The sequence below is a fragment of the Meleagris gallopavo genome, chromosome Z, assembly GCF_000146605.3.
Source record: "Meleagris gallopavo isolate NT-WF06-2002-E0010 breed Aviagen turkey brand Nicholas breeding stock chromosome Z, Turkey_5.1, whole genome shotgun sequence".
Classification (NCBI taxonomy): Eukaryota; Metazoa; Chordata; class Aves; order Galliformes; family Phasianidae; genus Meleagris; species Meleagris gallopavo.
In genome coordinates this window covers 11,989,727-12,003,122 of record NC_015041.2, presented here as the reverse complement: position 1 = coordinate 12,003,122, position 13,396 = coordinate 11,989,727, and the positions used below count along the sequence as shown (strand labels likewise).

Here is a 13,396-nt window from a genome sequence, read left to right as displayed (position 1 = left end):
TTGACCTAAGAACTTTACATCATAGAGAAGAGCATTATTGTCTGTTCTTTAAGAAAGCAAAATTAGGATCTGCCATTTATTCTTCTGTTTTCTAAATCATTATTACCGTAGGTTGTGTTGAATTTGATCTGCTTATTCTTCCTTGCAATCTTGCGTCTTCTGAAGATGTTCTTTCTCTCTTTCAGAAGAGAATTACCTTAGTGCAGAAAGCTGAAGTCAATAGAGATTTTTTAACCTTTGGTTCAGTGCTATCTTGCTTGGTACTGCTGGTGGTCAAACAGGAGGAAGACACAAACTGCTTCCTAGTTCATTATGGTTGATTTGGCTTATGTGTGATTTCATAATTGTAATTGGGTCCATATTAATACAGAATTAAAAAAAAAAAAAGATACATAAAAAACCTTTCTTCTTCATTAATAGTTTTGGTTTATTTTACCAGAGACAAAATATGTAGAAACAGTAACTTATTTCTTTTACAGGAAAGGAGACAGTCACTGTTCTTCCTGGTTCTTCTTATTTCTCTAGTGATGAATCATTTGCGATGATAAGAGGGTATGTAACAAGACATAAGAAGAATAAACTCAGTGGTTGAAGTCATTAGTAATTCTTCAAAATGTGGTTAACGTTTAACAGCTTGCAAAATGATCATGGACTTAATGAGTGATGATTTACAGAATATTAGGTCTAGCAATTGGAAATTGAAAAACACTGTAACCAGCAGATACCATAGTGATGCTTGTGTCTCCCACCACCTGGCCATGTATAAACATATTTATAACTAGGTTTTAACAATTACTTTTTGGTCATTTCCAAGTATCTAATCTGTACTTGCACGCAGTGTATTATCTTTCTTCAACTTGGAACTGTGATCCTCATTCCACCTCCCTAATGGAAATTCACCATCTGCACCTGTTTTTTGTTTGTTTTTCGGGAAGGAGTTTGGATGCAAACAAACACTAAATCGTAATGGCTCTGAAAAGATAATGGGTGTATGTAAATATGTAAAGGAGTGCACTTAAAAGTATGAGTTCAGAGCTGATTGTCTATGCATGCAATTAACCAAACCCAGACAAAAATAATAGCATTTTTGAGGCTCAGTAGGCAGACAGGAAGATCATCAGCAGTGCATTTAGAGGAAGAGAAAAATCTGTGAGTGACAAAATTGTTGTTACCTCTGTGGTATGCAGTTTTTAAATTGTTGTAATGAGAATGCGATTAAAAACTCGTAAAGGTTTGTGGGCTGTTACTTGAACATAATCTGCTAATTACACACTGTGTTTCTCTTGTCAGAGGCCATGTTGATTTGACAATGCTTGGAGCTATGCAGGTGTCAAAGTATGGTGACCTGGCCAACTGGATGATTCCTGTAAGTTGGCCTTTTTATTATTGAGAGTATACTGTATTTAGAATAATATTTGTAGCTGATTATGAGGGGAAAAAAAAGATAAAGGACTCAAAGCATAAGGGGTCTTGAAAAGCTAATCAAGTTAACATAGAGAATGTGTAACAGTTTTCCTGGGCTCTGCTGGCACCAAGGTGTCAGAATCCAGCCATCTGAAATCACTTATTATGTTAAGTGTTCTGAAAAAACTAAACATGATTTATGTAAACCTTTCTTCTTTATCTTGGATTCACATGTCAGGCTTTTGAGATGAGGACTGATTCTTTATCTTTAGGGAGCAGCAGCTCTTGTGTAGTTGTAACTGGAGCAAAGTCTTTGAAAAAAGATGTGAAATATTATTGAGCTCATCATCAAATGGAAAACAAATGAGCAAACAAAAAACATTGCCCGCATTATTTTTCTCAGTGCTGATCACTCAAAATACCAATGTTGATTGGTATTTTGAGTACACCTAGGGGAAAATAACTGTTTTATTTTATTTACCTGAATAGTCCTGCAGGTTTCAAGCAGGTTTAAAAATATAAACCAAACTCAGTGTTATTAAAGACGTAGATGACCTAAAGCCATTCACTGGACACATTTTATGGTTTAAAATTAGACAGTAATTTTTCAAATCATTTACAAGTTAGATATTTTCAGTGATTTTGAATATTGCTTGTATCAGAATTACATGGAAAACAAGCATTACTAGCCTGCCCTAAGGTATTTTGAAGTATTCTTGCAAACAGAGTTCAGTATGGTTTTAATCTATCTATGTATCTGATTAAATTGTCAGGTAATTTTTTTCTTTTGTTTAGTTGGTTTGCCACAGTCTGACATTCCCTTTATGCTTTTGCAAACTGTAAGTCACAATATTAACAACTCCCTATACTTTTATATTGAAGATAATACTTAAGTCTTGAGATTTTCTTTTTTTCCAGACCTTTGGCTCTGCAAAAGCTATCATAAATGTTCCTTTATCTAGTAAAGCCTTCTGATTGGAAAAGTTGTTTCTGAAAGGCTTATAAGAAAGTGGAAGTGAGAGGATTAAATTCTCAGTAGTAGGATTGGTTGGGGTTTTTTATTTGTTTGTTTCTTGTTTTGTGGTTTTTTTTTCTTTCTAGATTGAAGCATTGCTCAAAATATTCAAGTGAACAACTAATAAAGATCCTCACTCTATACTATTCCTAAACCAATGTAGAAAAATGTAGATACGATAGTTCACAAGTTGAAATGTTTAAAAAAAGCCCTCCTGGTTCATCAGTGTATAGGTTTTGATGACAAATAAAAAGTGCTTCTAAATTCAACAGGATATTAAATTTCATGCAGTTGCATTTGTGCTGAGTCTAAAAGCTATTAACTAGTGTTCGTTCTTGAAAAGCAGTCTCATGAACAGGGGCAATTCATTACTTGCTTTGTTGATTGGTTTCATTTTACGTTTTTTTGCCCTAGTTTTTCAAAAAAAAAAGACCCAACTGTGCTATGTCTTTATTTTTATTTTTATGTCCACCTCCATTAATTATTGCTAGGCCTTTCCTGCCATCTTCCAAAACTGTGTAGTAAGGAGTATTCTGGGTTGTTACTGATTGCACTGTTTCAATGCACTTGTAGGACTCTTTTGTTGAAAAAAAACTTGCAGCTCAAATCAATGTGTAGTTCAGTTTTTTTTTCATGCTAATTTTTGCTGTTTTTTCCGTTCTGCAAAATTAGTCACTCCTGCTTTTAGTAAATGTGATAATCTACATCTATTTATAGTACAGCAAAATAGGTTTTGATATTACTTAAATACTGAATTAAACATTAACTTTTTGCGTAGGGCAGAAAGGCCTATCAAAATAAAGCTTTTTTTTTTTCCCCCCACAAATATTTTACTATTGTACTTAGCTTAGTGTGCAGAGCTTGTTTGATTCCTATCAGCATCGGTTGCTAAAGATAAGTCAAAAATGGAAGCTATCAGAATTGTTTCAGTCTTATTTCTGGCTTTGTACTAACACCTGTGTTGAACTGAAGTGTTGAACAGTCTGAACTTCTAAAAGCTAAATTTAGGTTTTTTTTCCTAAACTTTTGAAACTGAGCAAAATGTACAGTGTTCAGAGATACAGCACTTACAAATAACACATGTTGTAGTAGTAGTAAAATGCAACGCTTTCTGCAACTAAATAGTGTTAATTGTTCCGGTAACTCTGTGTGCTTTTTGCTTCTTTGTCATATACAGGTATTTTTTCTGGTTGTGATGTTGAAATTTCTTCACTGATAGCATTTTGGAACTTATTTTTCAAGATCTGAGCTATCAAAAGAGATGAAGCCAACATTTTGCAGTAGAAGAGATTGTTTTACAGACGTGTTTCTCTAAGCGTTTTAATCTTAGATTGTACTTTCAGTTTTTCTCAAAAGATTGTAGACTTGCATATTCCTTCCTTATATGCTTGATATTCTCTTGACCATGCTGATTTTAGTTTTGAATCAGTGATGAGAGCATTATTTTCTATATCTTCTGTTGCTTATGTATCTTCATGCTGTTCAGTTAGGCTTCCCCCACATTTGGGAATGACATATATGCTGTCAGAGTTGGAAAGTATAAAAAACAAACAAATCCCAAACTTTGAGTAACTTTCATTTGTTCTTTTTATTACCTTTAAGGTGCACCTTTTTACCAGCATTCATGTATGTGACTAAAGAAGACTATTTTAGTATTTTAAACATGTTTAGTAAACTGTGCTGTTAGCTTGCGTATGCTGAAGTTAATCCCTCAACATTGGCATTCATTGCATTAAACACAACTTATGGATTCTTGTCTTCCTCCCTTTAACTTGTCAAGCTAATGACAGGTGGTTTCTGGGGAGGGAAAGAAGGAGGTGGCAAATTTTATGAGGAGCTCCTGGTAACAGAGTGCAGCTGGGAGGGGGAGGCCAAGAGAGATGGATAGGAATGCTGAGGATGTGGCTGTGGGGTACAGCAGACTGGTGGGAGTAAATAGGAGCCATGACTACTGGAAGCTGTTGAATGGAACTGTATTTCACTTCACAAGTGAAGGACAGAGACCTATACATGACATGTATGTTTCTCTTAAACTACTGTTAAAAATTTCTGCTAGCAGAAATTACTGCATCCTTACAGAGCAGCAGTATGGACTTGCAGCAGCCCTCGCTCCTGTGACAGTTAGTCTCACTAAAGATTAAAAAGTCTTGGAGTTCTCCCTGAGACTTTATGGGACACTAATAGAAGGATTATTATGGGACTAATAGAAGGATTTTATGGAAAGCCGTCAGGAAGGTGTGTGGCTCCAGCAGCCACTGTAGCATGTATTAGAGGCTAGGCATAGGCCACTAGAACTCCTGAAATGTCCCACTATGACACCAGAGACTCTTATTTCTGTTAGCTATTAATTATGAATATTAATATGCATTTCTGAATGTCCCCATGCCATTTCACAGCATTAATAATATAGTTAGTGATACTGCTGACAGAGTTTACCAGCAGAAAACCATTGAGCTCATAGTGGAGAAGCCCTGCAAGGAGACCGATGAATATGAAAAGAGTAAAATGAATATAATTTCTGTGACATCGCATTTCATGAGGTGGAAACTTAATACAGATAAAAAGGAGGAGTGTTATTATGAAGCATGTCATAATGAGCGGGTAACATAGAATGAAAGACATAGAAAAGGCTGAAGTATTCAACATCTTTGCCTTAGACTTCATTGGCATGGTTTCTGTGGCTAGTGGTAGAATTCAGGGAAGTGAGGATGTTACTCACTGTAGAAGACGACTAGTCAAATAAAGTAAACAACTACAAGTCCACAGCACTGAATGGAATATATCTGGTGTTGCCAGGAAAGCTGTCTTTTTTCCAAACCATGAGGCTGAAATCAACAGGCTGATTGAACAGGCATTTCAGGAGTAGTCAGCATAGATTCACGAAGAGAAAATCATGCTTGATCAATCTGGTAGCCTTCTATGATGTCGTGGTAGGTAAGGGTAGATAAAGAGAGAGTGGTGGATGTTGTCTATTTTGACTTCAGCAAAGTTTTTGATGCCCCTCCCGTGACATCCTCATAGGTAAGCTTAGAAGTGTGAGATAGATGAGTGAAAGTGATGAGAGAACTGGGCGTCTGGTAGAGCTCAGAGAGTTGTGATCAGTGCCACAGAGTCCTGCTGGAAGCCTGTAGCTAGAAAGTTCCTGTGCAATCCTCATCCACTGACCTGGGTGAAGGGATAGAGTGCACCCTCAGCAAGTTTGCTGATTATACAAAACTGGAAGGAGCCGATGACACACCAGCAGGCTGTGCTGCCATTCAACAAGGCTGAACAGGCTGGAGATTTGGGCATTGAGCAACCTGTTGAGGTTTAGCAAGGGCAGTTGCAGAGTCCTACACCTAAGGTGGAATAACCCTAATCAGTACAGATTAGGGGCTGACCTGCTGGAGAGGAGCTCTGCAGAGAAGGGCCTGGTGTCCTGGTAGACAACATGTTGGCTGTGATCCAGCAGTGTGCCCGTATGATCAGGAAGACTAGTGGTGTCTTGAGGTGCATAAAAAATGTGGCCAACAAGTTGAAAAGTTTTTGATACTGTCTCCCATGACATCCTGATAACAAAGCTGAGAAGGCATGGGATAGATAAGTGGATGGTGAGGTGGGTTGAGAACTGGCTGACTGCCTGAGCTCAAAGGGTTGTGATTGGCAGCACAGAGTCTTGTTGGAGACCTGGGACTAGTGGTGTTCCACAGGGGTAGGTGCTGGGTGCAATCTTGTTGAATATTTTCATCAGTGACCTTAATGAGGGGATAGCATCCATCCTCAGCAAGTATGCCTATGAAACAGAGCTGGGAGGAGTAGCTGACATACCTGAAGGCTGTGCTGCAAGACCTGGAAAGCTGGGCAGCTAGAAACCAGATGAGGTTTAAAAAAAAGCAAGTGTGGAGTCTTGCATCTGAGAAGGAATAACTGCAGTTATCAGTGCAGGTTAGGACATGATCTGCTAGAGGGGAGCTCTGTGGAGAAGGACCTGGGTGTCCTTGTGGACAGCAAGTTAGCCATGAGCCAGCAGTGTGCCCTGGTGTCCAAGAATGCCAGGGGCATCCAGGGATGCATTAAAAGGAGGGTGGCCAGCAGGTCAAGAGAGGTGATCCTCCCCACCTACTCTGCCCTTACCTGGAGTACTGTGTCCAGTTCTGGGCTCCCCAGTACAAAAAAAGACAGGGATCTCCTGGAAAGAGTCCAGAGGAGGGACACAAAAATGATAAAGGGCCTGGAGCATCTCTTCTGTGAGGAAAGGCTGAGTGACCTGGGTCTGTTCAGTCTTGAGAAAAGAAGATTCGGAGGTCATCTTTTAAATATCTTAAGCGTGAGAGTCAAAGGGATGTGGCCAACCTCTTTTCAGTAGTCTCTGGGGAGGGACAGGGGGAACTGGCCATAAACTGGAGTGTGGAACTTCTTTACATGAGGGTAACGCAGCACTGGAACAGGCTGCCCGGGGAGGTTGTGGATTCTCCTTCTCTGGAGATATTTAAGACCTGCCTGAATGCTTTCGTATGCAACATCCTGTAGGTAATCTGCTTTAGTAGGAGGTTGAATTCAATGACCTCCAGAGTTTTCTTCCAACCCCTGCAATTCTGTGATTTTATTATTCTGCTAGCAATGGCAGCTTTGGAGATGATGTTGGGACTGGTACTATTAGCATCTCTGTTCCTTACAAGCAGTATAAACCAAATCAAATGTTGATTAAGAAAGTTAATTCTAACTTTCCATAGTATTATTGTTTTGATTACTGAGATAATGCAGTTAGGGGCTGAGCAAGAGTGTGATACAATTTGTACAGGGTGGCTGAGTTTGGCTGCATAAACATGGATTGTTTTTGGAAAAAAAAAATAAATCATCTTTTAATTAGAAGCAGCAACCTTAATTTTAATGCTCAGCCGTAATTTTAATGCTCAGCCTTGCAGTAGCCAAATTTAAAGGATTTAGGAGTTGATAATGAAATAAGTCAAAAGGGAAGACAAATTTCGCAAAGATATTAAGCTTTATTGGAGAAGATTATCTGTCTGAAAAGATGAGGAAGCAATTAAAATTTAGTAATAAATCTTCTAAATTGCTATCTGTAGAGGTCAGTATAACCTCAGACAGTCAGAATGTAGTTTTATACATTATTAGTTGCCCTTTTGCATTTATTTTACAGGACCTCAAAGTTCATATTTTGCAAGTTTTTGACTTTGTGCTTAAGGGAAACTGCAGTTTCATTGGTAAAGAAAAGGAAAATAAACTGGCAGAAGTTATCCGAGTCTGTGATTGCAGGAGTGAGAATTTTTTTAAAATTACTATTTGTAGGACCTAACCTAAAAGCAGAAGGCTCCACAAGAAGCATGTTTCTGACTTGAAATGTCTTATTGTTAATGTTGGGAGAAAGGACATGCATCCTTCAATACCTGAAAGTATTGCATGTTCTTCTCAAACAAGCCCAATTTAAGACTTACCTATTTGCCTAAGTAGATGAATTGCTAAACAAACCTTATCTTCCTTTTTAATGCAGACACACTGTCTTGTAACTGTTGCACAGAGTGCATCAAGCTGTCAGCATTCTGTTTCAAGTTGTACAGAATGTTGGTGTAAGAAATATTTCTAGTAGTGTTTCTTTCAATTTTTTGTTTTAAACTGAATAAATGCTACAAATTATATAAATTGTATATAAGCATACAGATTAATTACTTTTAATAATTGTGACTATTTCCATCTCCTTATAATGACTTCATTTAATGATTATTTATGACATGACGTGAGTAGAGCATATATGACGGCAGTTTAACAAAGAGGAAGAATGAAACTTGCAGTTACCTAGGTACCTGTAATCTAAGTTTCAGTGGGATATTATTTTAATATGAAATTTGTTTTCATAGAATCACCAAAAGAAAAGATCAACCTACAAGATCATCTAGTCCAACCGTCCACCAATCACCAATAGTTTTCACTAAACTAGGTCCCTCAACACAATGTCTAAATGTTCCTTGAACACCTCCAGGCTTGGTGACTCCGCCACCTCCTTGGGCAGCCCGGTCCTGCGCTTGACCACTCTTTTGGAAGAGCAATTTCCTAACATTTTAGATGTTAGTTTTTCAGGGACAGTTGTTTTGGATCAAAGATTGCAGTAATATATCAAGTAACTGTTCCTATCCCAGTAGTAGAAGCCCTGCAAAGTGGTGGAAGCCCTTTGCCTAGAAGCCCTGCAACCCTTGTAGCATGAAATTACTACTGTTGGAAAAGTTGTGGAGCCTTAAAGGATAAAGGAAGAGTTTTGTGTTGGCTGTAGCTCTCCTAACTTTTTGAAGTCTTTTTCTATGCAATTTGTATTCATTCTTCTTTGGCAGTCTGCATAATGGAGGGAATGTAGGAACTCACTTTTCGTATTTTGTTCATATTCTCTCTTAAATTTTTGTTGTGGAAAGTGGCAGGTATGCATTAGGCATCTGTGTAATGAGAGCAGCTGATGAAATTCTGTTTGGCCCCAAAATACTAGCAAATGCCAAAAGACTCCTGATCTGTGGGTTAGTGGTAACAATAGTGACCACTGTATGCAGCCAATATTCAGTTATTGCGCAATGTGCTGTGTGTTTGGGGAATGTTATACAAAGGAAAATGGAAGGCAGTACTTCTACATTACACTGAAATAATAATATTCATTATTATGAAGTCCATCAACGTCAATGAAGCATGTCACAATCTGTTTTGAGATGCTTTTGAGATACGGTTTCTCAGTGCATTCATTAGAATTTCTCTCAGTCATTTGAAACTGTTGCCAGCATGTACTTCAGGTTAGTTTTATAGGAAGTAAATAAAATTTGACTAATGTTCTTTGCATTTACATTGTGCTGTCTTCATTTTCTGTTCATAGAAAGTAACAATATAAATACATAGGCGAATAATGAGTGGTGTCCCCCAGGAGTCCATCTTGGGACGGGCACCCTTTAGTATTTTTATCAGTGACATGTTCTGAATGTTGCTGAGAGAATGTACTCTCAGCAAATTTGCTGATGACGCCAAGCTGAGAGGTATGGTTCCTACAGCAGAAGGAACGGGTGCCATCCAGAAGGACTTTGATAAACTTGAAAGTAAGCCCTTGTGAATCTAATGAGCTTCAACATAGTGCAAGGGTTTGCACTTGGGTTGAGATAATCCTGTATATATATACAAAGGAGGAAAAGAACTCCTTGAGAGCAGGCCAGCTGAGAAGGTCTTAGGGGATCTGGTTGATGAAAAACTTTACATGAGCCAGCAGTGTGCGCTTGCAGCCTGGAAGACCGATGGTATTCTGGGCTGCATCAGAAGAGGGCTGTCCAGCAGAATAAGGAATGTAATTGTCTCACTCTACTCTAACCTCATGAGGCCCCAGCCAGAGTACTGCATCAAGGTCTAGATCCCCCAACACATGAAAGATGTGGAGCTTTTGATGTGGGTCCAGAAGGGGGCCTTGAAGGTGATCCAAGTGCTGGAGCTGAAGGAATTGGGCTTGTTCAGCCTGGAAAAAAGAAGGCTGGGGGACGATCTTGTTGCAGTCTTCCGGAATTTAAAGGGAGTAGATAAACATGAGGAAAATCAGCTTTTTACATGGGTAGATAGTGATAGGGAGAGAGAATGGTTTTAAATGAAAGAAGAGGTTATTTAGATTAGATGTGAAGAGATAAGATTTTTGCTGAGAGAGTGGTGAGGTACTGGAGGTGTTTTAGGCCAGAGTCGATGAAGCCTTGGGCAGTCTGGTCTAGTGTTTCACTTAGTGGTTGGCAGCCCTACCTTTGACAGGGATTGGAACTTGGTGATCCTTGAGGTCCCTTTCAATCCAAGCCATAGTTAGTGCACTTATTTGTGCATACTACATTTTAATGAAAATGTATTAATAAATTTTGCCAAGAATTATTGGTCATTTGAGAACTTGCATTCCATCTTCTCCAAGATTTTACTGAATTTTTAATTTTAATTTCTATTGTGTATGACAGGAAATACCTGGTCAGCATTCTTGAAAATCAGGTAATTCTCTGCATGGCTAAGCCATGGAACTAAGATATTATTTTAAACATTCTTTAAAAAAAAAAAACAACCAAAGAACTTCAGCATGTTATGTATATGTGCATAACAGTGCTGGACTCAAACAGTTGCATTCAGTCAGTGTTGAATGTTTGTGTTCCATTGCTCACTCTGCTGATTCAAAACTCTTAATAGTTTCCTGGTGTTTCTTACTAATGTTTATTCAGTTGTACTCAGTAGAATCTAATCTAGCAGTCATAGCTGATAATAAAATTACACTAATTCTGTAATTGTGCAACACAAAGTCATAAAAATCAGAAGAGAAAAAAGGACAACCCAAGTATATTTCAAAACATTTCAACATTCTTCAACTTTATCCAGTTTTCTTGATTGTCTTCATGCAATCTTTTTTGCAGAAGAAATGGAAAGTGAAATAGCAGAGGTAGCTTTCATTTTGGAGTCAACTATAAGCTTACTTTTCTTTTAAACAGAGCACACAGCTATCAGCAATGGACAAAGGATTGTGGTCTACATTTCTATTCATTTAGAGTGGATTTATGCATAAGTATATTTTTGATGTTACCTTCTGATTGACATCTTTATTTGTATAATGCTAAGATCAATGGTAGTATGAAAAATGTCATGTATGAAACTTCTGCTGGTTAATTGCATGTGATTCTGATTATCTCTTTTGTTGCGGTGTATATCACTGTTTCTTGAATGCATTGTTAGTGTCTGCTTTGCTGCTCAGTTTATGTGCTGTTTGTTTCCAAAGATTATGTTCTTTTAACTTTGCCAGACCAGTTGAGATGCATTTTATCCTATGATGTTGAGAGTAGCTATAAATATCAGCTATGGAGGAGAAGTTCTGGCCTTCAGGAGAAGTAGGAAGCATGCAGAACAAGAGGATGGATTCAAGACTCAGTGTTTGAAGGCTTCCTCTTTTCTCTCAGGCACTTCTCTTTACTCTGTTTGAAAGTTCCATATGCATAGTAACCATCTTGCTATACAGAATCTTTATGACTTGCTGTATCATTTTGGGAAAAACTTTATTCTCTTAAAAATATGTTGTGTCTTGACTATCTTATCCTCTAAGGTACTTATACCTTAGAGTACTCACAAACTTTTGTTTGAATGCTGTAGGTTGTCATTGGTACTCCTATCAGACCTACAGAAAGGCTGCTGTTTAGGAATCACTATTAAACAAAATGGCTTACTCATACTTTTTAATGTTGTATTTTGACCACCCAAATGGTGTTCAGATGTGAAGATGTCAGATGAGAAAAAAATGTACTTTCACCTGCATTTATTTCTTCAGATGTTTCCTAGCTGCTGTAGCCCTTTAGGTATTAGAACTAAAAGGCCTGGTACAACCAGCTAATGACATTGCCAGGGTGTACTGATAGCATAATCCTGAGTGCAAACATATTCTTGAGTTACTAGGGAGATAATGTGTCATCTTCAGTTACTTGTCAGTGAGTCTTTGGCAGGCTGACAAGAGGTCACTGCAGTTTCTGTGAGAGCTCTGTATTTCAGAGTAGGTTGGAGAATGATAGGAGCAGTGCCAGGAAGTTAAGTACAGAGAAATCCTCTCATTGCTGTTATGTATTTGCAAAAGAGTAGTTAGTAGTAATGTTAATTAATGTGATTAATATTACTCTGATACATGAAATTTTGAAGGGGTTGTTTATAGATCCTGGAAGACATGATTTATTCTTCACTGTGAAAAACAATTTTTTTAATATATATTGCCTTTGGTTTGATGAAGAGGCTTTCATAAAATTGCTGTCTTGACAACTTAATGAGACAAATCTCTTCCATATGCTCTGTAGCCATAGCTAGTAAGGTACTGAACCACATGCCTAATAAGTGGAAGCACAAAAGAAAAACTTTACAGTAGGAAGTTCCATATTGCTTAATCATAGACTTTTAGATTTCATATACATTTCTGTCCACGATTTATTTTAAGGAAAGATAGGAAGTGTGAAAACAGAGGAAATACAAAGCATTTGGGACAAAAATTTTGTCCCAAAATTTATTTTGATCTCCAAAATTCCTTTCCTCGTGCTTCTTCTAACCTTCACTGTCATACAGGTCCTCTCTCAAGCAACTCAGGAGTGTTGTGAGGTCATTGCATTCTGTTTTCTTGGGATGTCTGGCATTGTTGTCTAAAATTAACTGCTCTCCTCATACTAACAGAATGTTGTGCTTACGGGTGTTGCACATCAGAAGTTTGCCAAGCCTGAACTGCTTACCTTCCAAGATCATATGTGTTCAGTTTAAGATGGTGGAAGCAGGCAGGGACTGAATGCCATAGCATGATAAAAAGCAGAATTAGACATATCTGTACACCATAATACAGCTGCTGTTACAACAGGTGCAGTTTTGACACTCCTTAAAAGAAGAATGAGTCTCAGAGGCAAAATGCATTGCTTGGTCTGAGGGACTAACAGGAGTGAATAATGATCCAAACTAATTTATTTGTCTGTGATCTGAAATGACATCCAAATACATCTGCAATGGAATAAAAGGAGTGGTTTGTGATGATATAGTGTTACAAGCAGTGTCCTTCTAAACTTCAAGGTAAAGAGTGCTAAGATGTCCTTGTTGCTACGTTTAAATGCAAAGATTTCCTTTTGAGGCAATAATGACATTTCTATAATTGTTGGAACGAATGCTTCATTTTAAGTGATAGACCTGCTATAACAAGATTCACTGTTTCTGGGTGTCAGGGCTCCCATGAAGTCACTGGCACTACTCAGATATAAGTTACACTGGGACATTGCAGGTGACTGTGAGCCCTTGTTCCACTTATTATTCTTCTGTTTGCATCACATGCAGACCCCAGAATGAGAAAAACAGTAGCTTTTTAATACAGTGTGGTGAGATAATGTGCGTTTTCTGCACAGAAGAAAGCTGAATATCTTGTCCTGCCGTTGCAACCTACGTATTGTTTTTGCTGTGTCCTTTTGTGTGTTTTTTTTTGTGGGCTTTTTTTTTTTTTTT

The 13,396-nt window shown here is 37.9% G+C and overlaps 1 protein-coding gene across 2 annotated transcripts in view; it reads left to right on the top strand.

Moving 5' to 3' along the window:
• OXCT1 (3-oxoacid CoA-transferase 1) overlaps positions 1–10,953 on the top strand; it is a 48,653-nt gene extending 37,700 nt beyond the window's left edge. Inside the window, exons 9-11 of one of the 2 annotated variants that reach the window (XM_031557210.1) lie at positions 480–552; positions 1,291–1,366; positions 10,882–10,953. In XM_031557210.1, the coding sequence (XP_031413070.1) occupies positions 480–552; positions 1,291–1,366; positions 10,882–10,938 (206 nt within the window). In that variant the 3' untranslated portion in view covers positions 10,939–10,953. Of the gene's footprint in view, positions 1–479; positions 553–1,290; positions 1,367–3,596; positions 3,651–10,881 lie in introns of those variants that run through there. The other variant, XM_031557211.1, reaches the window with a different exon arrangement.
• Positions 10,954–13,396: the final 2,443 nt, after the last annotated feature.